Source organism: Oscarella lobularis, chromosome 1 (assembly GCF_947507565.1).
Source record: "Oscarella lobularis chromosome 1, ooOscLobu1.1, whole genome shotgun sequence".
Lineage (NCBI taxonomy): Eukaryota > Metazoa > Porifera > Homoscleromorpha > Homosclerophorida > Oscarellidae > Oscarella > Oscarella lobularis.
This window is the reverse complement of record NC_089175.1, coordinates 6,130,523-6,152,796: the sequence shown is the minus strand read 5'-3', so window position 1 is coordinate 6,152,796 and position 22,274 is coordinate 6,130,523. Positions and strand designations below refer to the sequence as shown.

Genomic DNA, 22,274 nt, shown 5'->3' with positions numbered 1-22,274 from the left:
CCCGCAAAATGTTTCCTAATCGCTAGATGACGGGGACGCCGCCGCCGACTGGCCGTTAGGGAGGCCGCGGGGCCAAAGGCATCTTTCCAATATTTGTATTGAGGAGGGGACGAGTCTCAACAGGAGAGTCATTACGAATGGAAATGCGTAGGGCATGCGAAATGAGGCCCTCATTAGGAGCTAAGTGAACTCGACGTCTAATTGGCTTGCAACGAGGAAGCGTCACGAGGAAGGTGTACGAGTCTTTATCAACTGCATAAACTAAGATTTCCTCGAGACGGACGACAGACCGTTGCATTGCCATAGTTCGTCCCGGAATGCGTCCCATACGTACACGGGGGGCCGGGCGACGCGCCAAGCTGATAGTCGAAGGGGAAGTCATTTCGCTAACGGGTTCTAATTCGACAACAATCGGTCGATTCGCCTAAGGGGTAAAACGACGAAAAGTGCGAGGGTAGGGGGGAGGGGGGAAGAAAGAGAAAAGTTGAATTGCCGCGACGTCGCGCCAGTGCCCTATCTAAATCGCGCGGCCCTCACCGTAAATCGTCGATGATGAGCCGCTCTCTTTCGACGAGCGAACGCAGAACGTCGTCCTTATCGATATCGTCGATATCGTCGACAATGGTCGATTTTGTTTGCACGGCGACGTCTTGACGACGACGAGGACAAAGACGACGGGGGTCGTCGACGAGACGAACGTTGAGAGGCGTTTCCGGATTTGTGTAGTCCGGCTCAATGCGCCCGGCGCTTTCAACCGGAAATCTCATCCTCTCGACTAAAATCGGCGAATCGACGACATCGCGACGTGCCGTCTCGAAACGACGACGAAGACGCCATCGATAGAGAATGTCGTCTTCGCCATTTCCGCGTTGAGGTCTCGGTCGACTCTGCGGTGGCGGTTTCCTACCCAATTCGACTTCCTCGGTTTTTGTCGACGTTGTCGACGCTGTCGACGACGACGCCAGAGTGCTAACGTGGGCGCGCGGCGCCGACGACGATGCCGCCGACGACGACGAGAGAGCGTCGCTGCCAAAACAAGATTCGATAGTAAGTAAACTTTGGCGGAGAGGGTCTTAGGTAAATGATAATCTAAGGGGTCAAGGTGGCCGAGGCTTGGGTTACGTTTTCTCGCAGGGCGAGAGAAAACATATTAGATAGGATAGGGGAGAAGGGGACCAGGAAGCTCGTAGACGTTATTATCGTCTATACGACGAGGAGCCAAGGGGTGGAAGATGGGAGAAGAGGACTCATTCCGCAAACAGGATCCTTTTAGCAATTAGCCGTTCTCGTCGCCCACCTGGTCGTCAAGGTTTCGACAAAATAGAGATCCCCTGCACCGGTTACACTTCAATAGGATCCTAAGATATTATTTCATATGTATCTAGTTTTTTGGGGGGTGGGCGAAACGAAGCCATGGGCTTCCTTACGATATCTCTTTCCTCCCCTCATTAGGGAAACGAACGCGCGGGGGTCCTCTCACCTCGAGAAATTTTAAAAGGAAGATCAGCTTAGTTTGTTTATGAGTGCGTCACGTCTGACGGCGTTTCTTAGCAGACCGCAATCGAGCCACGCGTCTGTTTAAGTGCCATTTTGAGTGTCTGGCAGCGAAAAAATCGACTGACACGCTCACGGGGACGGACTCCACCTGGAATTCCGTTTAGCACCCTCGCGTAATGGGATAACGAGAATTCCTCTACGGACATTAGCTCTATGGCAATTTCCACCGCCAGATTGCAAGCATAAGGGCGCGTTTACAAACAAACAGACAGAGAGAATCAATGACACATTGTGCACTCACACAAGTCATCTGGTCGAACACACCCACCCTGGACGTATCCTAAAAGGGGGACCCCTCCCTTCACACATATATTTCTTACCTCATTTTGAGTAAATTTTCTGCTCTCGCTTCTAGATTTTTTTCGTCGTCGTCGTCGTGCAAAGGGGTCGATTGTTCGCTGCTCGCGTCTCTTTCCGCTATTGATACGGGTGGAGACGGTGTACGAAGCCACCAAAATGTTTCTTCCTCTTTTTTCTCCCCGTTTCCATTTCGTCGTTTTTCTCGACTCTTTGGAGGGTCGTTTCGAAAGCGATTTACATATCTATTTTTTTTGAATAATTTCTTCTTGTACATATTGCATGGGATTCTTTTTATTATTTACTTTGCTAATACCGATCCGGGTTCGTCGAGCGTCGGTGGCTCGAGTGGGGCCCCTTGTAGGGTTTCGCGTCTCGATGACGTTTTATCGCCGCCTGCGCTGCTTGGAGTCGTTTGGCTCGGCCAAGATTCGTCGAATATTGAAGACTGGGGTGATGTCACGTGACCGTCGTCCACGACATCGAGAATCGTGTCGTTTTGCGGTCTCGACGGGCTCAAGCATGCCTGGAGCAGAGTTTCGAAGAGGTTTTTTTGAATGCCAGACGTACCTCGCGTTCGTCTTTCGTCAACGCTAGCCGCGGCGAGGGAAAATAATAGGATCGAGGTGGAGATTCAACGCGAAACGGATCCATCCTGTAAGCACAATAGCTAAAGAGAAGAAATGAATAGAAAAGCAAGGCGCTGCGACCTTCGATCGCCTCCCAATCGCGCCATAACGTCTGGAGAGTCGCACGTGACGCTTCTAAGCTCTCCCGGATAGAAAAGCTTAGGATTCCTCTTAGACATGGCCAAAGCAGCGCTCAGGAAGAACGTGACGCCGCACGAACTCATAGCAATGCAATTTCAGCAACTTAGAAACGACCAGCAATCGCTAGGAGTGAAAATAGCCGAAATGGACTCGGAATTGAACCAACACAAGTAAGAAAAACGATCGAGCTTTGGCGTCCTTGACCAGATCTTCGCATGCAGTCTCGTAATCGACGTTCTGAAGGATCTCGAGTCCACTAGACGCTGCTTTCGGTCTATCGGCGGCGTTCTCGTCGAACGAACGGTCGGAGACATTCTCCCGGATTTACGTCAGCATAGTCAAAAAGTAACAAATGTTTTTTTGAGCGTTACATACTGTTCCACGATGTTGCATAAAAATTAATAAATTATTAAAATATTAAAATATTTTTCTCTAGATTAGTGACATAATCGATTCGCTGAAGACGCAATTGGAGAAGAAGAGTCACGAGCTTCAAGAGTTCAAGGAGAGGAACAATGTTCGTGTGAGAGGCGAGGATTTGGATGACGACGAAGACGAGACTGAAACACGTCACATTTCCAAGGAGACAGATGAAGATAATGATGAGAGTGGAGGGGATGGTAAAGACTCTGGTGATATTGTTGGCGTGTTAGTAGGACAGTAGTAAACTGAGTTGTCTACGATATAGTAGCTAAGTGATCGATCGTTGCACTGCCTAAATATTTGAAATAACATTTCATTATTTTTTGTGTGTTCCAATTCGTCGTGAAATTGAAGACGGGAAACATTTGCGCATGCGCAGGAATTTACCGTTGTTTCTGCACTTTTGCTTTCGATTACAGCCTACGATCTGCCTTCTCGACCATGTACGTAAAACGATGCTATTTTATAGAGATCCCCTTTACCCTGTGGTGGTCGTAGTCTCAAAATCTACAGGGCTGAAGAATTTTTCGGGCTTCTCTGAAGATACTTGCTGAGAATTAAAGAGTCACGGTACGTTAAGTTCAGTAGGCTATTGTAGTTGGCTTCCACGACCTCTCATCCGGGTAGCCTACAGTAGATACCTACCGACAATTTTTGGACTCTTGGTGGTTGTCTTGGATCCACACCGCGAACGGCGAATACGAATAGGAGTAAGTCCTCGAGTTAGTAAAGATAGTGAGTGAATCAGGCACCCAGAAGAGCCTAGTGTCTAGTACAGTGGATAAATATGTAGAGCGCCCGGTAGAAAAAGACTTTTGCAAGGGCAGTACACGACAAAGGAAGCGTAGTTTGGAAGAGAGCCAACATAGGAAAGACAGTTGAACCGGAGTTCCGTTTTGTTTATAGCTGGGAGTGGGAGAAGGCCCGAATATAAATAGATGGGACCCAGCCCGAATCAAATGGCGCTCTCTGTGCCATGTACGCGTTCACGAAACAACAAAAATATTTCCGGTGTAACCACGCCCAATTAAAAAATAGCTTTTACCTTTTTGGCATCTTCGTTGGTTCGCCAGTCGTATGTTTAACTAACGAGTGGAAAGAGCAGCTCTCTGTGTATCTCATCTGCCGTTGGTAGGTTCTATTCCGAAGCCTACGTGTACTTTTGCATAAGGATGATCGCGCATGACTCATATGTAAACAACCCTTACGAAGCGCTTATTCGTAGCCATGAATCATGAAGCGATCATTTGCGTAGCGTTCACCGTTAGGCAGACTGCTTGCAGTGTAGGAGAAGAGAACAGGTGAGGCGAGACTCCTATATAGGAGCCTCTTTTATATGAGAGAGACGATACGCTCTGACAGAGTATGCCAAAACGGGACAGAGAACGCGCGGGTCGGACCACTAAGCTCGCAGACACTGAGCTCACAGGGTTACGTTGGCCAGGGCGTTGGCGTCTTCAGAGTCTTATGACTCAATGACGTCATTACTGAGTAGATGGCAGGATGCTACTATCAGTGTAGTACGTACATCTACCGTGGAAACAACTGGTATAGACTGCCAGGGGCTCCTTGGATAAGTAGATCTAGAATGTTCTGCCTTTGGTGACGTGTGGCAAAGGCAGAAAATTCTCGATCTATGCTCGTATTGGTAGACTTGAGTCTGAGCGACTCAGTTGCAAAATCGGGGTGAGCAACGTTGCACGGGCAATGGACTCAGTTAAAAATAGTTCAACAAGCTTTTTTATTGAATTGCATCACGGGATTTCTTTGTGCGTGCCACGCCTCACGCGTGCTGCACGAGCCAAACGTCTGGTGCACCTCCGGTGTACTCCGTGTGCTCATTCTTGCATCACCCAAGAAAGTCGCCGGGTGCTGAGATCGTTGCCCATTTCTGTTCCAGCGCTCATGTCATAGAGGCCCTAATCAAATTATTGTTTTTTTCAGGATTGTGAGTAGAATGAGTCAGACGGAGCCGTCTGTTTTAACGCAGCCTCCTTTACCTTCGAAAGATGTTGTCAGAGAACAGGCTGCTTCATTTGGAGATGATAATAATAGTACAGCAACGTCAAGGAAAACTCCAATGGAAATTATCACAATGCTATGTGGTTTGATAATATTCAACAAATCCCTGTTCAACGAAAAGCTACAAAGGGATGGAAAAATGTTACGTGGTTCAGGTAAGAACGAACTAGATATCATGATATATTTGTCTACACGTTAGTTTACAGATTCACTTCAGCCAGAGGAATTTGACGCTATGTATTCAGTAAGGAAGGCAAAGCAAACGTAGTTGGAAAATTGACGTTTTCTTAGGAACTATACAAAGTCAATGATTCGTGTGAAACAGAAAAAATCAAAAAGAAAAAAATTGGAAGTAGAATTAGTGGAAAAAGTTGCTCATATCAGTGAACTGGAACAGGAGTTGGAAAGAGCCAAATCAAGTGACATACAGAAAGTAGAGCAGCAGCTGGCACTAGAAGTAAAAATACCCTTATATCATTTGAATTAATTAATTTATATATATTTTCGTTTAGAGATTGATTGTACAAAACTTGTCACAGCTTTTAGAGGAGATCAAAGCGGAAAATGCCCAGCTGAAAGCTGACATGGATTTACTGAAACACGGCCACCTCAAATCAATGAATCTTTTAAAGAATCTTCTAGCGGAATTTATTTTTCTGTGCCTTAAACTTCCTTTCGGACCCAAGGAGAAAAGTCTTCACGACGCCTTTGAAGAATTCGAACAACAAATTGAGGATTTGGTAGAAGATGTTAAACGCTGCGTTTCAGCAGCATTATTCGTAGCAAGAGATGCCGAGACAAAAAAAGATTTAATATCAGAGGAAGAGGAGCATATAGGTAAATACCATCATAATTGTACTAAAGGAACTGATTATGATTTTGAAGATTTATCTTCTATGAGTGACAAAGACGCTAAAGACGAGTTCACCCGTTGGCGACGAAGAAAAGAGAGAGATATAAAGGCAGCTAATAAAAAAATTATTGATAATTTACGTCGCGTCAGAGAGGTAAAGTAAATAAATAATTAACCCACATTTGATTAACTAAGTCATTGATATTTAGATGTCTTTAAAAGTTAAAAGTACCGAAGAACGCCTACACCACGTGCTAGCCGAGAAACAATTAGAAAAGGATGATCTTTTGCGAGAAATCACTCGACTTCGTCGAATGCTAAAGGAACGTCAGCTCGTTTGGGAAGAGGGCCACGCCCAAGTCGCCGAGTCAATGCGTTCGTTCGTGGAGAACCTTCAGAAACTCGGTCAGGACTTGTTCGTCGAAAAGGAACAGTTGGTCAAACGCACGACGGCTCTGACGGAAGAGAATGACGATTTGAAACGGGAAAACCAGAAGCTGAAAGATCACGTTGATGAGTTGAAAACGAAAGCGTCGAACGAGGCAAGGGAGGCGGTGAAAAAACATCTGAACAAGCTAGAGATTAGCAATGACGAATTGACGGACGAGAACAGGAGACTTCAGAGCATCATAGACGAAATGAAGGGCGGTGGAGAAGAAGAGATTATAAGGGAACTCCAAAGAGACGTAAGTGTGACGTCACACCTACAAAATTGCCTGCAACATTGTCTCTTTATTTAGAGGGAAGCAAAGGCAAACGAAATCCAAGCGCTTCGACAAGAGAATGCAGCTCTTCGAGCAGCTGCTCAGGCACAAAGAGTAATAATAACAATAATTTTAAATCATCAGTCTCCCTTTGTTTATTAGAGTCTGTTTTAGGATCAGAGGTTTAGTTTGTCTCAGCAGGGATTCAGGGCAAGGAATCCTTTGCGTGGCACTGGAGATGATGTGGTGGCCCAATCTTTGCCATACGGCGGCGCTGCTGCTGCTGCTACTGCATCCAGTATAGGTACAGTAAACTATTTTTGTCATCACGTCTTTAACTAATGATTTGTTTATATTTGTAGATTCGGGTAGAGGAAGTTCTGTCAGTAGCTGGAGATTAGAACCGGGGCCACAAAGTTTGGCGTCTCCGCGGCAGTATCAAGACAGACAGGTGATACAGTGTCTCAAGTGCTCCATGCAATTTCCTGTAGCCAAGATAGAGGACTACGAACGACACATACGAGAGTGCTATAACGTGAAATCGAAATGAAACGATGAGCTTTATTTTTGTTGGGTTTTTAGAAGTCTAAAATGGTCTATATTTGATTTGTTGGAGTTAATAATAGATAATATTTGACGACAACGACGAATTGCGTTTTTCATTGACGGACAAATAAAAATTAAAAAAAAAATTAGATAGTGGCATAATCGGTAAAGACTCTGGGGAGATTTTGGGCGTGTTAGTAGTAGCTAAGTGATCGATCGTTACACCATAGATATGGTTACACTGCGTAAATATTTGAAATAGCAATATTTTTTGTGTGGCATTCCAGATTTAGAGTGAGTTTTCATCTCGGAGCTACTGCAAGGTGATGAAGTCATCAGAGCCGTATATATAGACGGCTCTGGAAGTCATACTGTAGATGTTTGACATATCTATGCACACCAGTTTTGCCTTGCGCATGCGTATTTTGCATTTATCCGGCTTTCATAATTCCGTTAAAAACGACGACCAGCTGCGTTTGAGATTGCTTTCAGTTCCGTCGTTTGACCATGGTTTGGCCCTGATCGCGATTTCTTCTCCTCCAGTGAATCCAAGGCGTGTAACCACGCACAACTACGGATCACGGAGTAAGATCCGTGTAGGGACGATCAGATTCACTGTCCTCGGTAAGACACCTGATGGCCACCATTAGAAGATTCCCGTAGAGAAAGGCTCCAGTTTGAGAACGAGTAATTTTAGCTTGGCCTTGGAGAGCCAGGAAAAATGAGAAAACGCTTAGTTCTTTTGTTTACCGTACAACACCCTCGTAGGAGTGTCATCCGTAGGCGTACAGTAGAACGAAGTAAACATAGGCGAGCAAAAGAGCCCAGCCTAGGCTAGGGAAATGTTCTTCTTTGACGACATCATGTAAAATGAACCTGAGAACGGGACTCGTATCCATGGTGCGTTTTGTATTCTCTGGAGGTAAGATTGTTTGAATTAATATTAATCTGGAATACCGTCATCAGTACATTACTGTAGTGAGAATGAAAAAAAGCCTCTCGGAACTAGAGCTGCTCGATACTGTGATGGAACTAAGAAAAACAGTGGAAAATCTTCAGAGGGCTCTGGAAACTGGCTTTTGCGCTGTCGGATTTCTCATCCTCTTTCTTTTCTTTTGTAATTTTTTTATGCAATGAATGGGTACAGTAGACTCAGCTCAGAGTTAGGGTTTTCAACTTTTGTGCTGTCGGTTGTCTCGTTCTTCTCCTTCTGTTTTGTAACTTTTTTTATGCAATAATTACGCTGACGAGTCACGCCGTGTTCGGTCCAAGTTCATTCGATCTAAAATGAGCCTACCCATCCTTGCCGAGTCTATATGGCTATGGCTTTCAAGTTTTCTTCATTTGCTGAGGAGGGCGTGGCCAACTCCGAGGCAACACTCGTGACGTCGAAACGATCGGAGAAAGACTTGCCAAGTCTTTCTCCGATCGTTTCGACGTCACGAGTGTTGCCTCGGAAGAACTGGCTACGCAGATGACGTGCCTGTAGCATTCTTTGCAAAGAAAATTGCAAAATGGGAAGGTTCTCGCTGTTTTCGGCTTCAGCTAGGCGCCATGCATGTACAATTTTGTACAACTTTGTCCAACCAATGTCCATGGTCCAACCGTTCGGAAGAACTGGCGACTGCAGTCGCAAATTGCATAAGAGTCGGGCTTTCGCCGCTGGTACAGTTTCCTAAATGGCTCCTGTGAGCTCCTGAAGCTCTCCTCCGCCTCCCACACAACACTGGTACTAACTGGTACGGTATTCACGTGCTGTATTCATACGGGCATTACCCGCCAAACAAAGTCATCATACATGACATCGATCGTACAAGCAGGCCCGGCGGAAGGTATTTTTCGGAGGTAGGGGAAAAATTTGTGCGCGCTTTGGAAGAACTGGCGACTGCAGACGAGTGACATTCTTCGTAAGAAAATTGCATAAGAGTCGGGCTTTCGCTGTGGGCACAAAATCATACATGGCTCCTGAAGTTCTCCTCCGGCCTCCCACACAACTGTATTCACGTGCTGTGTACATACGGGCACTTATCCACCTAACAGTCATCGAATCAGATCGAATCATGATCATACAACTAACTTCAAGAGATACATGTATTATCATGTTAGGTAACGTATCTCTGATCGTACGTTGCAAGCACGGATACTAGAAGAATAGGAGAATCACTTTCGTTATGCAATCCATGATTTCCTTCCTGCGTATTCACAGACGTAGTCCGTTTGCGGAATGTTAATTTTTCTTTTTGCCGGAATTAAAATTAATTAATTAATTAGTTAATTAATATTTGCGGCACCATAGTGGACTGTGGACGTGTTAGGACAGTAAACTGATTCGTCTATGACATCGGTTGCACTGCCTAAATATTTGAAATACATTATTCTTTGTGTGCGTGTTCAGCCGATTTGGCGTCTGCGCATGCGCCAAAATAACTCAATTCTTTTGCTCGCTGTTTCGGTTTCGATTCCAGGCTGGTAGTCTACAGCGGAAGTTTCTAAGTGCTTTTGATGCCCACGCAGCCGCCGTGGATACGTTGTAAGCCTTCTTATCACCCGTGCTCTTATCACCGGGAAAATAACGAACAGTACTCACTGTACCGGTACTGCGCATGAGAACCCATATAGAAGGAAGATCCTGTGGGACCGGACCTAGCTTACGAAGATACGCAAGTGTTGCTTGGAGGCAACCTAGGGAACACAAACTTGAAAGACGTTGAGCCGGCGGATTCTTTGTTTGTTTTGAGGATATCCAGGGAGTGCCAGGGAGTGGGAGTATAGATAGTGTGGGCACAACTACCCGTTTTGGTGTACAACAACCGTTGAACCCATGATAATTCCCGTGGTGTAGACTGTGCTAAATGAAATGATGGCACGTAATATAGGCCCAGATTGGAAATTTGACCGTCTCTTCGAACCATTTTGGCTTTTAATTGATACAGAAGAAACGTGCGAAATTTCCGTGAATTAGGCTATAAAAATAGATATGCTATTTTCATCTAGCTATAACCGTCCGTACTGTCTGTTTTGCTTCCGCAGTGACGCTTTCGTAAAGGAGTAGAAAAGAGGTCCTTTTTTCTCAACTGCTCAAGGTACGTTAATCGTAGACTCGATGGTAACGCGCGCACTGATTAGTATGGGCGTGAATCAGGGCGTGAATAGGCAGGGCAGGCAGGCATGAGATATCTCTGATCAGGATATGAGTCAGAACCTTGCGCATCATGCGATGTAGCGTCTATAGTCAGTAGGCTGTCTTCACTTGCGCAACGTTGGGCGTCAGGAAAGCGTAGGAGACAGGGGACTCAATACAGTATAGAGCCGTGAGCCGTCACGGTAAACTGCGTAATACAGTTTACAATGGCTAATCTAAGCTGCTCTCGATTGGTCTATCAGAGTCTAGAATGTTCTTGCTCCGAATTGGATGCACTCCGTACCTGTTTTTTCTGCTCTAGACTAGTTCATTTGAGCTTTCGTAGACGATCTAAAAGGTCTCGTTTTGAGTTCTTGAGTGTTCGATCCCACCCCACGCTACTTTGACACAGGTATCAGCAAATGTTAGAAATGCGCGCATGCACTGCCTTGCGCCATGACGTTGTCATTCGTCATTGTGTGATAAGTCATCTATTTGTTCCTTTATAAATGAGGGAGTACTGCAGCCGAACGCTGATTGGGCTCCAGGAGCCCGCGTTTGGTAGCATCTCTGCGTTGCACGGGATGTCCACCTGGTATGACATCATATACACGTAGGAGTCACGCGTGATTGTTGCCAAAAATGAAGAGTTTTAAGCTGTAGACTAGTGTGGACTGCTGCCACTGCAATGGATATAGATTATTCTTGTAGAACCAGACACCTTCAGTCTAAGAAACATCTGGAACGTTCTGTTCTATTAATTGACCGAGTGACGTTATTATTAGAGACGCAGATGAACTGACCCTCAGCTGGAATGAAAGGTTTGCACGCTGTCACAGCATGCGAACGAGCCTTCAGCTGCGTGGTTACGTTCATCTGCGCGTGATTGAGCATGCAGCCTCGTGCTTCAACTATTACACAATAATTGAACCGTTACGCAATAGTTCATCATTGTTTTTTTAGGACTCTGAGAAGGATGAGTCAAAGCGAAGCCTCAGTATCTTCCCAAGATGTTATCGGACCGCGTTTGGCTTCACTTGGAGATGATTATACTCGAACAGCAAGGCAGATGGCGGATTCAAGGAAGATTCCAATGCTGTGGGGTTTGATAGAATTCAGCAAAATCCTTTTTAAAGAAACGCTGCAAAAGGATGGAAACATAGCGCACATTTCAGGTGCATATGATATGTTTATCTGTCTTGGTGCTGTGAATATATGTATATGCTTACTTACAGATTCACTTCAACCAGATGAATTTGACGTCATGTATACGGTAGGAGGAAGACAAAGCGTTGAAAAGTAGTCAGAAAATTAATATTTTTTCTTAGGAACTAAACAAATTTAGTCATTTATATGAAACAGAAAAAATCAAAAGAAAGAAATTGGAAGTGGAATTACTGGAAAAAGTTGATCGTATCAGTGAACTGAAACAGAAGTTGGAGAGAGCTAAATCGAGTGACGTACAAAAAGTAGAACAGCAGCTGGCACTAGAAGTAAAAAAGACCCTCAATTCAAATAATGATTAATTAATCTGTATGTATTTTTGAATAGAGGTTGGTTGTACAGAACTTGTCACAGCGCTTAGAAGAGACCACAGCGGAAAATGCTCAGCTGAAAGCTGACATGGATTTACTGAAACACGGCCACCTCAAATCAATGAATCTTTTAAAGAATCTTCTAACGGAATTTATTTTTCTTTGCCTTAAACTTCCTTTCGGACCTGAGGAGAAAAGTCTCCACAACGCCTTTGAAGAATTCGAACAACGAATTGAGGATTTGGTAGAAGACGTCAAACGCTGCGTTTCAGCAGCATTATTTGTAGCAAGAGATGCCGAAACAAAAAAAGATTTAATATCAGAGGAAGAGGAGCATATAGGTGAGTACCATCATAGTTGTACTAATTGAACTGATTTTGATTTTGAAGATTTATCTTCTATGAGTGACAAAGACGCTAAAGACGAGTTCGCCCGTTGGCGACGAAGAAAAGATAGAGATATAAAGGCAGCTAATAAAAAAATTATTGATAATTTACGTCGCGTCAGAGAGGTAAAATTAATAACCCCAAATTTTATTAACTAAGTCATTGATATTTAGATGTCTTTAAAAGTTAAAAGTACCGAAGAACGCCTACAACACGTGCTAGCCGAGAAACAATTAGAAAAAGACGATCTTTTGCGAGAAATCACTCGACTTCGTCGAATGCTAAAGGAACGTCAACTCGTTTGGGAAGAGGGCCACGCCCAAGTTGCCGAGTCGATGCGTTCGTTCGTGGAGAACCTTCAGAAACTCGGTCAGGACTTGTTCGTCGAAAAGGAACAGTTGGTCGAACGCACCACGGCTCTGACGGAAGAGAATGACGATTTGAAACAGGAAAACCAGAAGCTGAAAGAACATGTTCATGAGTTGAAAACGAAAGCGTCGAACGAGGCAAAAGAAGCAGTGAAAAAACATCTGAACCAGCTGGAGATTAGCAATGACGAATTGACGGACAAGAACAGGAGACTTCAGAGCATCATAGACGAAATGAAAGGTGGCGGAGAAGAAGAGATTATAAGAGAACTCCAAAGAGACGTAAGTGTGACGGCACACCTACAAAATTGCCTGCAACATTGTCTCTTTATTTAGAGGGAAGCAAAGGCAAAAGAAATCCACGCGCTTCGACAAGAGAATGCAGCTCTTCGAGCAGCTGCTCAGGCACAAAGAGTAATAATAACAATAATTTTAAATCATCTGTTTCCCGTGTTTATCAGAGTCTGCTTTAGGATCAGAGGTTTAGTTTGTCTCAGAAGGGTTTCATGGCAAGGAATCCTTTGCGTAGTGCTGGAGATGATATGATGGCCCAATCTTTGCCATACGGTGGCACTGCTGCTACTGCATCCAGTATAGGTACAGTAAACTATTTTCGTCATCACACCTTCGATTAATGATTTGTTTATATTTGTAGATTCGGGTAGAGGAAGTTCTGTCAGTAGCTGGAGATTAGAACCGGGTCCACAAAGTTTGGCGTCTCCGCGCCAGTTTCAAGACAGACAAGTGATACAGTGTCTCAAGTGCTCTGTGCAATTTCCTGTGGCGAAGATAGAGGACTACGAACGACACATACGAGAGTGCTATAACGTGAAATCAAAATGAAAGGACGAGCATTATTTTTGTTGTGTTTTTAGAAGTCTAAAATGGTCTTTTGGATTGGTTGGAGTTAATAGATAATATGATCCGGGCTCGTAAATGCGTAGCACATCGCGACACGTCGTTGCCGTCGTCGGTCTCGTCGCCGCCACCGCCGACGAACGACGACAACGGCGTCTTCTGCAGACGATTTGCAGATTTTCTGGGACGATTGTTGCACTGCTAGTCTCCTTGGAGACTGATAGATCTCAAATCGGAGGACAGTTCTTTTTGTGGCAATTTGCACCTCGCTTCTCTTTAATCTTCATCTAAAAGTGAAAGTGCTAATGGCCGGAGCTGCCATAAGGAAAATCTCACTATCGGAATTTCTGTGTGGGTCATATGCGCATTGAGCCTTCTCTCTCTTTTTCAATACGGTTTTTTTTCCACACAAAATATTCAAGACGAGTACGTCACTTTGCTGTGCATGTAACCACATCGACTACGACTCTTCAGATGCGTATCTGGAAGCAAAAAGAGATCAACAAAATATTATCCCATCAATACTTGTTAGCAAATAATTTAGCTGCTGCAGATAAGAGTGAAATTTTGCGGTGAATCAACTGCTGCACATGCACGTGAACTCGCGTGATCTGCGTCATTAACGCTTATGACATCACTGTGCGTCGCCACTGGAGTTTTATACAACACATACGTATTTGCCCCAGTGATTGCTGCCACTATTGCAATCTACTACGCAGGTGTGGTTTGTGGCAAATGCTGCTGCCTACAGAAATTTTCACGTCGCTGCGTAGCAATCTTTCTTTGCATAAATTGGATTATCGTCTTCCTTATTGTGACCTACTTCAAAATAGTAACATATAATCGCTTACATCCTCCATTCATTGCAAAAACACAAGAAATATATGACGTAGACACAACGACTCGCCAAATAATACCTAGCAATTCAACACTGTCTCTCATCATCCCAGAGAATTGTTTAGAAATAAGCGTCAGCAACCGTGTTCTAATGTTTGTTATGAGTCTGGTGAGCTGTTTCACAGCCATGACAGGAGTAGCCTACATAGCGATTCTGATCAAACTATGTCGACTTGTAGCGTCAAATAATATAAGAACAAGGGTGAGTGGACTTGGTTTTCGTCTTATCGCTGCAGCAGGGATAACCTTTCTGGGCTGGACTGCTGCTACCATTTTATATGCTATTGATAATAAAGGAGTGATGGTACCTAATCTTTTTGTTGCATTGAGCAACCCTCTTATATTCACTCTGACTTCACGGTCTTTCCTAAACGCACTTGGAAAACTCAAACAAAAGGTGTGCTTCAAGATCGGAAGGCCCACCCTAATAGAGGATCTAGCAAATGACAGGGAATCTCTTATTTCTACAAAAGCTCCACCAAGTGTAACCACAGAAACCGATTGATTGGATGAACATACAATCATTTTGCTATTGCATGAGTGAAATAGCTTTTATAGATAGATGCAAAGGATTACGCAGACATTCACTTTTTCCCATTACTCTCACTTTACAGGTCGTCTTTGACTCATGTAGTAAAAGATGAAAAACGCGTCTATGCCCGCAGCAACCGCTGGCAGTGAACACTACAACGGTTTATTCAAGATTTTGTTGTGTAACGGTTCACTGAGGTCAGGTCTGGAACATCGACGATGACTCGTCAGATGGAACATTGGGCAAAGCGACTCTTTATTTTCCCTCTTCTAATTATTGATGGAAATATTATGGCGCTGCAGAGCAAGAAGGGGAAATAGCGTACCATCGATACTCGTTTGAATCTGGCTGCTGAACTTACCGAAGACTTACCTTTTGGCATTCAAATTTTCCTCTTCGTTCTTTCATGCAGCAATTGGCTGTTCTTCTGCCATAATTAGTGCCACAATAGCGTTCTATTACACAGCTAGTGGGCCGCTGGTGGTGGCATTTGGCTGTATACGACTGTTTTCACGGGGCTTCGTACTCATTTTCCTAGCAAGGTGTGGATTATCCTGACCTCGCTTTTAAAAAAGTAGATACTAACACTTCGCTAGCTTCTTTCCTTCATCTCGATCCCTTTCCGTTCACAAGTACCGCTGCCAAAGACGGCAGTTCACACTGCAGTCCTCAGTTCACGGTCATATGAGCGAGCGCTATCATCTCCAGGGACGATTGCAACCGAAATTCTCGAAGAGATGATGTCTGCATGACTGTGAAATATATCTGCACAAGATTAAACTGCAAAGATGGCTTTGCTCTTAAATGACACACCCTAAATACTGTAAATAAATAAAAGTATGCGCTTTTGTTCCTCGCCATAGTGTCTCGCTTTATTTCAAAGATCAATTCAATGTCAAATTCGGTTCATTACGTACTCTGCTATATTTAGATGACTTTGCATCCTCCTCCACAGCAAAATGGAGGAGATCGGTAAACATCACCTTAAAACTCTTCCTTCGTTTACCCGTAACTAGGTTAAAAGGCAAATCGATTGTATTTATAGCCTACAAAAGACGGAAAAGACGTCAGCATTCAAATCCATTTCCCGGAGTTGACATCATAACCGTTTTCTGTGTGATCTATATAAATGTAAGGCTGGACATACTGCTTCAATAGCCAAAGCTACGCAATGAAAATTGGATCAACTGTTCATTGTTTTATCGCTGCTCTGATACTATCTCTCTACTCTGTCGGAGGAAATTCTCCAAAAACAAATCAGGTTCGCAGTGCCCGTCTATGGCACTTGCTAATTAACTAAACTCGCAAATTCGAATAAGAGTTCTGCTGGTGTCTGCTCTGGAATTCCAGGCATTCCGGGAACTCCAGGGAACAACGGATTGCCAGGAAGAGATGGATTGCAAGGACTAAAAGGAACCGGCGGAACGAAGGGCGCTAAAGGTGCCAAAGGAGCTACAGGAAAGACGGGAGAGCCTGGACCTCAAGGAGAAAATAGCACCGTTCATTCCATAAACTGGAGGCAGTGCGCCTGGTATGGACATGATGATAAAGACACGGGCCTTCTAAAGGTACTTTGCTGACGACAGGATTTACTTAAGAGTACTAAATTAAGTTGAACTGAATTAGGAATGCCTCTTTGAAAAACGTCACTCGTCTACCGCCCTCAAAGTAACGTACGCTGCCACTTTGAGAGTCAAACGGTGTGGGGACTGTTGCGGACGCTGGTACATTACCTTTAACGGGGCGGAGTGTTCGGATCCCCTACCAATTGACGGCCTTGTGTACGTTCATATCAGTTCCAGCGATCACCGATCTCACCAAATAGAAGGGTTTTGTGAGAATCTTCCATCCGGACTGATACGGGTAGCCGTTCACGTTGGAGACTGTGGCGGCGGTTACGGTACAGCCAACCGTGAGGTAGGATGGAGATCTACCAATCGTATAATGATTGAAGAATATCCTCAGTCACAAAAATGACAAGGTCGCACTGACGCGCATAACTTTTGATTATCTGCGCTGTATGCTTGTTTGCATTTATATGTCGCTGCGTGAATAACGGTAGATCGAAACTGAAGATCTAGTTGACGTACATGTGATTAACGCAAAAAGAAAGGACAAGGCTGTACTTATCGAACCGTTTATGAGAGACCTTCAGAAAATCCAGAGGAAAGCGTTGCAAACCGATCAGAATAGAAGATCTGACATATCTTCTACCACGAGCACAACGCAAGAAAGACTAGTGTATGGATAGCCGAAACGGAGCTTCGACCGGTAGGATTTGAACGTATGTACGCTTTCACGGTCCCTGTTTCTGTTTCTTAGTAAGTGAGTCTTCTCGCTTTCACAAGATGTTGCGTCTCCTTATTCATTCTAAGCATGAGCGTTGGGCAGAGAAAAGCCTGGTGGCGAAGAGACGAGTCAACTAAGAGTCTCATTCAATACGCGTCGAAACGATTAGGCCAATAGGAGCGTCGAAAATTCGATTTCCTCGAAAGGAGCCCCAATTTTCTGAAAACAAGCACAAAGAATACTGATCATACGTTAAACAAAGGCCGGCGGTCGTTTGAAGGACGAAGCTTCTCTCGACGTCCGAAAAGACTAAAGTTTTCGTCATGTGACTCTTTGACGCTCTGAAGCCCGGCTAAACCTAGCTTCAGAGTTCAGACGTGGTTAGAGCGAAATCACAGCCGCTCAGGATCAACATTCGGAGCTGGAACTCCTGGCTGAAGGCGTCACGTTCTGTTCATCGTTGGCGCTTTACTGCCAGTGCCAGAAATGCGTCCAAAGGCCCAACATCGGCTTTGACCGCGCTTACTGTCAACAAGCTCTTTGCGATCCGTCGCGAAAGACACGATCGACGATCGAAAGCGTGCATATGGTTGAAGTTCATTGATCACTTTCTGTCTGGAGGAAAGCGAACTGCGTGAAGGCGGAAGTCGAATTGATTGCCAGGTATAAAAGACCTTAATTTCATGGTAGAAAAACAGTTCTGATATAGCTTACTGAATGGAACGCATGGAGTACATGCAGCGGAAGCTGTGAAAATCCCTGGGTATCAGATTCGACGACGACAAATCTCTAAGGTTTCGCAGTGCGGAGGCAGTCCCTGTCCTCCTGAACCTTCCGAATAAAGGGTGTCCTGAAAATTGCTGCAATGAATGCGTTGTTTCTAAGTGGTCTAAATGGTCACAATGTTCCTGCTTTGGCAACCGGTCTCTCAGATGGCGATGAAATATTCGCCTCACTGCGTGTACAGAATGAGCGTTTTTGAGCATTGACGACGCTAAATAAAAATTTAAAAAATTTCATTTTAGATTAGTAGCATAATCGGTAAAGACTCTGGGGAGATTTTGGTAGGTTCGTAGTAGCCATGTAATCGATCGTTGCACTAAATATTTGAAATAACATTTCTTTATTTTTTGTGTGGCATTCCAGATTTAGCGCGGGTTTTCATCTTGGAGCTTGGAGCTACTGCAAGTTGATGAAGTCATACATGTATGACATATTTATGATGAAGTCGTACACCTGCTTTGGCTTGCGCATGCGTATTTGCATTTATCTGGCTATAATTCCGTAAAAAACGACAACCAGCTGCGCTTGAGATTGCTTTCAGTGCCGTCGTTTGACCATGGTTTGGCCCTGGTCGCGATTTCTTCTCCTCCAGTGAATTCAAGGCGTGTAACCACGCACAACTACGGTAAGACACCTGATGGCTACCATTAGAAGATTCCCGTAGAGAAAGGCTCCAGTTTGAGAACGAGTAATTTTAGCTTGGCCTTGGAGAGCCAGGGAAAATGAGAAAGCGCTTAGTTCTTTTGTTTACCGTACAACACCCTCGTAGGAGTGTCATCCGTAGGCGTACAGTAGAACGAAGTAAACATAGGCGAGCAAAAGAGCCCAGCCTAGGCTAGGGAAACGTTCTTCCTTGATGACATCATGTAAAATGAACCTGAGAACGGGACTCGTATCCATGGTGCGTTTCGTATTCTCGTATCATCTCCGGAACGCCGATCACCCAACAACGCCCTGTTAGATCATTTCTACTTTCATCTATTGTGTTATAACCTTGCCTTCTGTTGACCCCATAGAGCTTTCGCAGAGGAGTAGAAAGGGCGTTGTTTTGAGTTCTGAAAATGTTGATTCAGAACCGCCCAAGTATTTGGTTTGGTATGTTACCTCGATTCTCCCAATCAAAACGACTGAAGACTTGTAGTGCAGTGTTACAGTCTGTCATTGCAACTCAGTCTTGCACACGAAACGTTTATGCCAAAAGGGCGTGCCAATGCACTGAAGGCATGTATGAGTGAGTTACCCTGGCGGTGCTCTGCCCGTCTCACAATTGAATTTGTTCTACTCATAAACAATGAACAGTGGTGATTGAGTCTGCTCACTCTGTTGTCGATTGTCATTTGTTTTTTATCTGTTGGCGCCTTCATTCGTTAGCCAGGCCTACGTTTGACGAGCAGCCTTTGTATTTCTGATCTGGAAACCAACAGACATTCAGGTCGTAGCGTTTAGCGTTGAGCACAGGCCGACCCAGATCGCCGCAGCAGGAGAAGAAGAGACTTGCGTTGGTCGAGAAGTTTTACGGCATAATGACGTCATTTACAAGTCATGACCATAGGTCTCTGGTCATGAGTAGTTGAGCGTTAATATATCGAGTGACGTACCGCGAGACAGCTAGTATAGACTGCCAGCAGATCTATGTTCTGCCGTGCAAGAAATTCTAGAAGTACTCAAATTGAGTTAATTAAGCCAGTGACGTAACTAAAGGGTCACAGAGTTCATAGGTGAGCACGCAATCGGAATCTGCTGAGGCAACATGTCATAATAGTTCTTTGAATGCAAGCACGAGTTGCGTTTGTGTATGGCACGCATCCATGCAAACAGCACGTGTCAAATAGCTCGTGTACCGCTCTTCCATCATTTTGAAGAAGTCGTTGGGCGCCAATATCGTGGAGCATTCCTATTCTTGAGCTCATGTCATAGAGACCCTAATCAAATTATTCTTTTTCAGGATTGTGAATATAATGAGTCGAAGGAAGCCACCGGTTTTGACGCAGGATCTTTCACCTTTAGAAGATACTATCAGAGAACATTCTGCTTCACTTGGAGACGATAATAACAGTACCCCAACGTCAAGGCAGTTGACGGATTCCAGGAAGAGTTCAATGGAGCAAATCATCACAATGCTTTGGGGTTTAATAGAATTCAGCAAAACCTTTTTTAAAGAAAGGCTGCAAAAGGATAGAAACATATCACGTAATTCAGGTGAGAACTACATATCATGATATGTTTATCTATACGTTTACTTTACAGACTCACTTCAGACAGATGAATTTGATGCTATATATTCGGTTGGAAGACAAAGCAAACGTAGTTGGAAAATTAACGTTTTTTTAGGAACTATACAAAGTCAATGATTCACGTGAAACAGAAAAAATTAAAAGAAAAAAATTGGAAGTGGAATTACTGGAAAAAGTTGCTCGTATCAGTGAACTGGAACAGGAGTTGGAAAGAGTCAAATCAAGTGACATACAAAAAGTAGAGCAGCAGTTGGCACTAGAGGTAAAAAGACCCTCAATTTAATGAATTAATTAATTAATTACTCTGTATATATTTTCGTTTAGAGATTGATTGTACAGAACTTGTCACAGCGTTTAGACGAGATCACAGCAAAAAACGCTCAGATGAAAGCTGACACGGATTTACTGAAACACGGCCACCTCAAATCAATGAATCTTTTAAAGAATCTTCTAGCGGAATTTGTTTTTCTTTGCCTTAAACTTCCTTTCGGACCTGAAGAGAAAAGTCTCCACGACGCCTTTGAAGAATTCGAACAACAAATTGAGGATTTGGTAGAAGATGTTAAACGCTGCGTTTCAGCAGCATTATTCGTAGCGAGAGATGCCGAGACAAAAAAAGATTTAATATCAGAGGAAGAGGAGCATATAGGTAAGTACCGTCATCATAGTTGTACTAATTGAACAAATTTTGATTTGAAGATTTATCTTCTATGAGCGACAAAGACGCTAAAGACGAGTTCGCCCGTTGGCGACGAAGAAAGGAGAGAGATATAAAGACAGCTAATAAAAAAATTATTGATAATTTACGTCGCGTCAGAGAGGTGAAATTAATAAATAAATAAATAAATAATCACCCCAAATTTGATTAGCTAAGTCATTGATATTTAGATGTCTTTAAAAGTTAAAAGTACTGAAGAACGTCTACAACACGTGCTAGCCGAGAAACAATTAGAAAAAGACGATCTTTTGCGAGAAATCAGTCGACTTCGTCGAATGCTAAAGGAACGTCAGCTCGTTTGGGAAGAGGGCCACGCCCAAGTTGCCGAGTCGATGCGTTCGTTTGTGGAGAACCTTCAGAAACTCGGTCAGGACTTGTTTGTCGAAAAGGAACAGTTGGTCGAACGCACAACGGCTCTGACGGAAGAGAATGACGATTTGAAACAGGAAAACCAGAAGTTGAAAGAACATGCCGATGAGTTGAAAACGAAAGCGTCGAACGAGGCAAAAGAGGCGGTGAAAAAACATCTGAACAAGCTGGAGATTAGCAATGACGAATTGACGGACGAGAACAGGAGACTTCAGAGCATCATAGACGAAATGAAAGGTGGCGGAGAAGAAGAGATTATAAGAGAACTCCAAAGAGACGTAAGTATGACGGCACACCTACAAATTGCCTGCAACACTGTCTCTTTATTTAGAGGGAAGCAAAGGCAAAAGAAATCCAAGCGCTTCAACAAGAGAATGCAACTCTTCGAGCAGCTGCTCAGGCACAAAGAGTAATAATAATAATAATTTTAATTATCTGTCTCCCTTTGTTTATCAGAGTCTGCTTTAGGATCAGAGGTTTAGTTTGTCTCAGCAGGGGTTCATGGCAAGGAATCCTTTCCGTAGTACTGGGGATGATGTGGTGGCCCAATCTTTGCCATACGGTGGCACTGCTGCTGCTACTGCATCCAGTATAGGTACAGTAAACTATTTCATCATCATGTCTTTGACTAATGATTTGTTTATATTTGTAGATTCGGGTAGAGGAAGTTCTGTCAGTAGCTGGAGATTAGAACCGGGGCCACAAAGTTTGGCGTCTCCGCGCCAGTTTCAAGACAGACAGGTGATACAGTGTCTCAAGTGCTCTGTGCAATTTCCTGTGGCGAAGATAGAGGACTACGAACGACACATACGAGAGTGCTATAACGTGAAATCAAAATGAAAGGACGAGCTTTTTTGTGTGTTTTTAGATGTCTAAAATGGTCTTTTGATTGGTTGGAGTTAATAGATAATATTTGGCCAATTAGGAATGATCCGGGCTAGTGAATGCACATCATGGGCTAGATTCACGGATAATAAAATAGATATAAAATATTTATAAATATCTATTTTAT

General features: G+C 43.9%; 5 protein-coding genes and 3 long non-coding RNA genes across 17 annotated transcripts; 5 read left to right on the top strand and 3 right to left on the bottom strand.

Annotated features, from left to right (window-relative positions):
• The first annotated feature begins 4 nt into the window (after positions 1–4).
• Positions 5–3,383, top strand: LOC136199782 (prefoldin subunit 2-like). Of its 3 annotated transcripts, XM_065990074.1 has the most exons (5): positions 5–1,047; positions 1,453–1,670; positions 1,731–2,794; positions 2,846–2,969; positions 3,061–3,383. In XM_065990074.1, exons 3-5 carry the CDS (start codon positions 2,661–2,663, stop codon positions 3,286–3,288), a joined length of 486 nt encoding a protein of 161 aa, XP_065846146.1. In that variant the 5' UTR covers positions 5–1,047; positions 1,453–1,670; positions 1,731–2,660; the 3' UTR covers positions 3,289–3,383. The 3 variants fall into 3 exon arrangements, with proteins under 3 accessions (XP_065846146.1, XP_065846148.1, XP_065846145.1); XM_065990076.1 differs by lacking the exon at positions 1,453–1,670 and having other exon boundaries at positions 1,913–2,794; XM_065990073.1 differs by having other exon boundaries at positions 1,095–2,794.
• On the bottom strand, positions 230–4,503 carry LOC136199779 (proline and serine-rich protein 3-like). 2 transcript variants are annotated; one of them, XM_065990071.1, is made up of 7 exons: positions 4,256–4,503; positions 4,093–4,197; positions 2,425–2,524; positions 2,160–2,380; positions 1,878–2,099; positions 538–1,026; positions 230–424 (listed from the first exon to the last, which is right to left on the bottom strand). In XM_065990071.1, the coding sequence occupies exons 2-7, from the start codon at positions 4,167–4,169 to the stop codon at positions 397–399; spliced, it is 1,137 nt and encodes a 378-aa protein (XP_065846143.1). In that variant the 5' UTR covers positions 4,170–4,197; positions 4,256–4,503; the 3' UTR covers positions 230–396. The 2 variants fall into 2 exon arrangements, with proteins under 2 accessions (XP_065846143.1, XP_065846142.1); XM_065990070.1 differs by having other exon boundaries at positions 2,425–2,509; positions 2,565–4,197; positions 4,256–4,494.
• Positions 4,504–4,728: 225 nt separating this feature from the next.
• LOC136199778 (myosin-13-like) lies at positions 4,729–7,269 on the top strand. The gene is made up of 9 exons (XM_065990069.1): positions 4,729–5,224; positions 5,276–5,313; positions 5,361–5,526; positions 5,582–5,906; positions 5,955–6,076; positions 6,132–6,608; positions 6,663–6,740; positions 6,801–6,930; positions 6,989–7,269. The coding sequence occupies exons 1-9, from the start codon at positions 5,201–5,203 to the stop codon at positions 7,174–7,176; spliced, it is 1,548 nt and encodes a 515-aa protein (XP_065846141.1). The 5' UTR covers positions 4,729–5,200; the 3' UTR covers positions 7,177–7,269.
• Positions 7,270–7,613: 344 nt separating this feature from the next.
• LOC136184015 (uncharacterized) lies at positions 7,614–8,426 on the top strand. The gene is made up of 2 exons (XR_010669290.1): positions 7,614–8,094; positions 8,152–8,426. It is a non-coding gene; the product is annotated as an uncharacterized lncRNA (long non-coding RNA).
• A 1,038-nt stretch (positions 8,427–9,464) lies between these two features.
• LOC136199896 (uncharacterized) lies at positions 9,465–10,887 on the bottom strand. The gene is made up of 3 exons (XR_010673235.1): positions 10,183–10,887; positions 10,082–10,135; positions 9,465–10,020 (listed from the first exon to the last, which is right to left on the bottom strand). It is a non-coding gene; the product is annotated as an uncharacterized lncRNA (long non-coding RNA).
• Positions 10,750–13,511, top strand: LOC136199893 (probable DNA double-strand break repair Rad50 ATPase). The gene is made up of 10 exons (XM_065990197.1): positions 10,750–10,888; positions 11,257–11,468; positions 11,529–11,566; positions 11,622–11,786; positions 11,845–12,169; positions 12,218–12,339; positions 12,388–12,864; positions 12,919–12,996; positions 13,056–13,179; positions 13,238–13,511. The coding sequence occupies exons 1-10, from the start codon at positions 10,803–10,805 to the stop codon at positions 13,423–13,425; spliced, it is 1,815 nt and encodes a 604-aa protein (XP_065846269.1). The 5' UTR covers positions 10,750–10,802; the 3' UTR covers positions 13,426–13,511.
• Positions 13,512–15,753: 2,242 nt separating this feature from the next.
• Positions 15,754–19,611, bottom strand: LOC136199895 (uncharacterized). 4 transcript variants are annotated; one of them, XR_010673233.1, is made up of 5 exons: positions 19,046–19,611; positions 18,940–18,996; positions 18,395–18,895; positions 17,005–18,340; positions 15,754–16,946 (listed from the first exon to the last, which is right to left on the bottom strand). It is a non-coding gene; the product is annotated as an uncharacterized lncRNA (long non-coding RNA). The 4 variants fall into 4 exon arrangements; XR_010673232.1 differs by having other exon boundaries at positions 17,005–17,268; positions 17,410–18,895; positions 19,046–19,610; XR_010673234.1 differs by having other exon boundaries at positions 15,755–16,946; positions 17,005–18,895; positions 19,046–19,351; positions 19,406–19,610.
• LOC136199894 (probable DNA double-strand break repair Rad50 ATPase) lies at positions 18,437–22,185 on the top strand. Of its 4 annotated transcripts, none has more exons than XM_065990201.1 (10): positions 18,437–18,566; positions 19,887–20,140; positions 20,189–20,226; positions 20,273–20,437; positions 20,500–20,824; positions 20,875–20,996; positions 21,064–21,540; positions 21,594–21,671; positions 21,731–21,857; positions 21,915–22,185. In XM_065990201.1, the coding sequence occupies exons 2-10, from the start codon at positions 19,900–19,902 to the stop codon at positions 22,100–22,102; spliced, it is 1,761 nt and encodes a 586-aa protein (XP_065846273.1). In that variant the 5' UTR covers positions 18,437–18,566; positions 19,887–19,899; the 3' UTR covers positions 22,103–22,185. The 4 variants fall into 4 exon arrangements, with proteins under 4 accessions (XP_065846273.1, XP_065846271.1, XP_065846272.1 ...); XM_065990199.1 differs by lacking the exon at positions 18,437–18,566 and adding an exon at positions 19,303–19,659 and having other exon boundaries at positions 19,719–20,140; XM_065990200.1 differs by lacking the exon at positions 18,437–18,566 and adding an exon at positions 19,303–19,659 and having other exon boundaries at positions 19,704–20,140.
• Positions 22,186–22,274: the final 89 nt, after the last annotated feature.

Bases quoted from the DNA above. Each gene is read 5' to 3' on its own strand.
- LOC136199779 (XM_065990070.1), bottom strand. From the start codon at position 2,707: ATGAGTTCGTGCGGCGTCACGTTCTTCCTGAGCGCTGCTTTGGCCATG. The intron at 2,381-2,424 runs GTACGTCTGGCA...ACTCTGCTCCAG, and splicing joins TGACGAAAGACGAACGCGAG to GCATGCTTGAGCCCGTCGAG. The intron at 1,027-1,877 runs GTAAGAAATATA...TTGTTTTGGCAG, and splicing joins GAAAATTTACTCAAAATGAG to CGACGCTCTCTCGTCGTCGT.
- LOC136199778 (XM_065990069.1), top strand. From the start codon at position 5,201: ATGGAAAAATGTTACGTGGTTCAG. The intron at 5,225-5,275 runs GTAAGAACGAAC...GTTAGTTTACAG, and splicing joins AAAAATGTTACGTGGTTCAG to ATTCACTTCAGCCAGAGGAA. The intron at 6,931-6,988 runs GTACAGTAAACT...TTATATTTGTAG, and splicing joins TGCTACTGCATCCAGTATAG to ATTCGGGTAGAGGAAGTTCT.
- LOC136199894 (XM_065990201.1), top strand. From the start codon at position 19,900: ATGAGTCGAAGGAAGCCACCGGTTTTGACGCAGGATCTTTCACCTTTA. The intron at 20,141-20,188 runs GTGAGAACTACA...TTTACTTTACAG, and splicing joins AAACATATCACGTAATTCAG to ACTCACTTCAGACAGATGAA. The intron at 21,858-21,914 runs GTACAGTAAACT...TTATATTTGTAG, and splicing joins TGCTACTGCATCCAGTATAG to ATTCGGGTAGAGGAAGTTCT.
- LOC136199893 (XM_065990197.1), top strand. From the start codon at position 10,803: ATGAGGGAGTACTGCAGCCGAACGCTGATTGGGCTCCAGGAGCCCGCG. The intron at 11,469-11,528 runs GTGCATATGATA...GCTTACTTACAG, and splicing joins AAACATAGCGCACATTTCAG to ATTCACTTCAACCAGATGAA. The intron at 11,567-11,621 runs GTAGGAGGAAGA...ATTTTTTCTTAG, and splicing joins AATTTGACGTCATGTATACG to GAACTAAACAAATTTAGTCA.
- LOC136199782 (XM_065990076.1), top strand. From the start codon at position 2,661: ATGGCCAAAGCAGCGCTCAGGAAGAACGTGACGCCGCACGAACTCATA. The intron at 2,795-2,845 runs GTAAGAAAAACG...CTTCGCATGCAG, and splicing joins TCGGAATTGAACCAACACAA to TCTCGTAATCGACGTTCTGA. The intron at 2,970-3,060 runs GTAACAAATGTT...ATTTTTCTCTAG, and splicing joins TACGTCAGCATAGTCAAAAA to ATTAGTGACATAATCGATTC.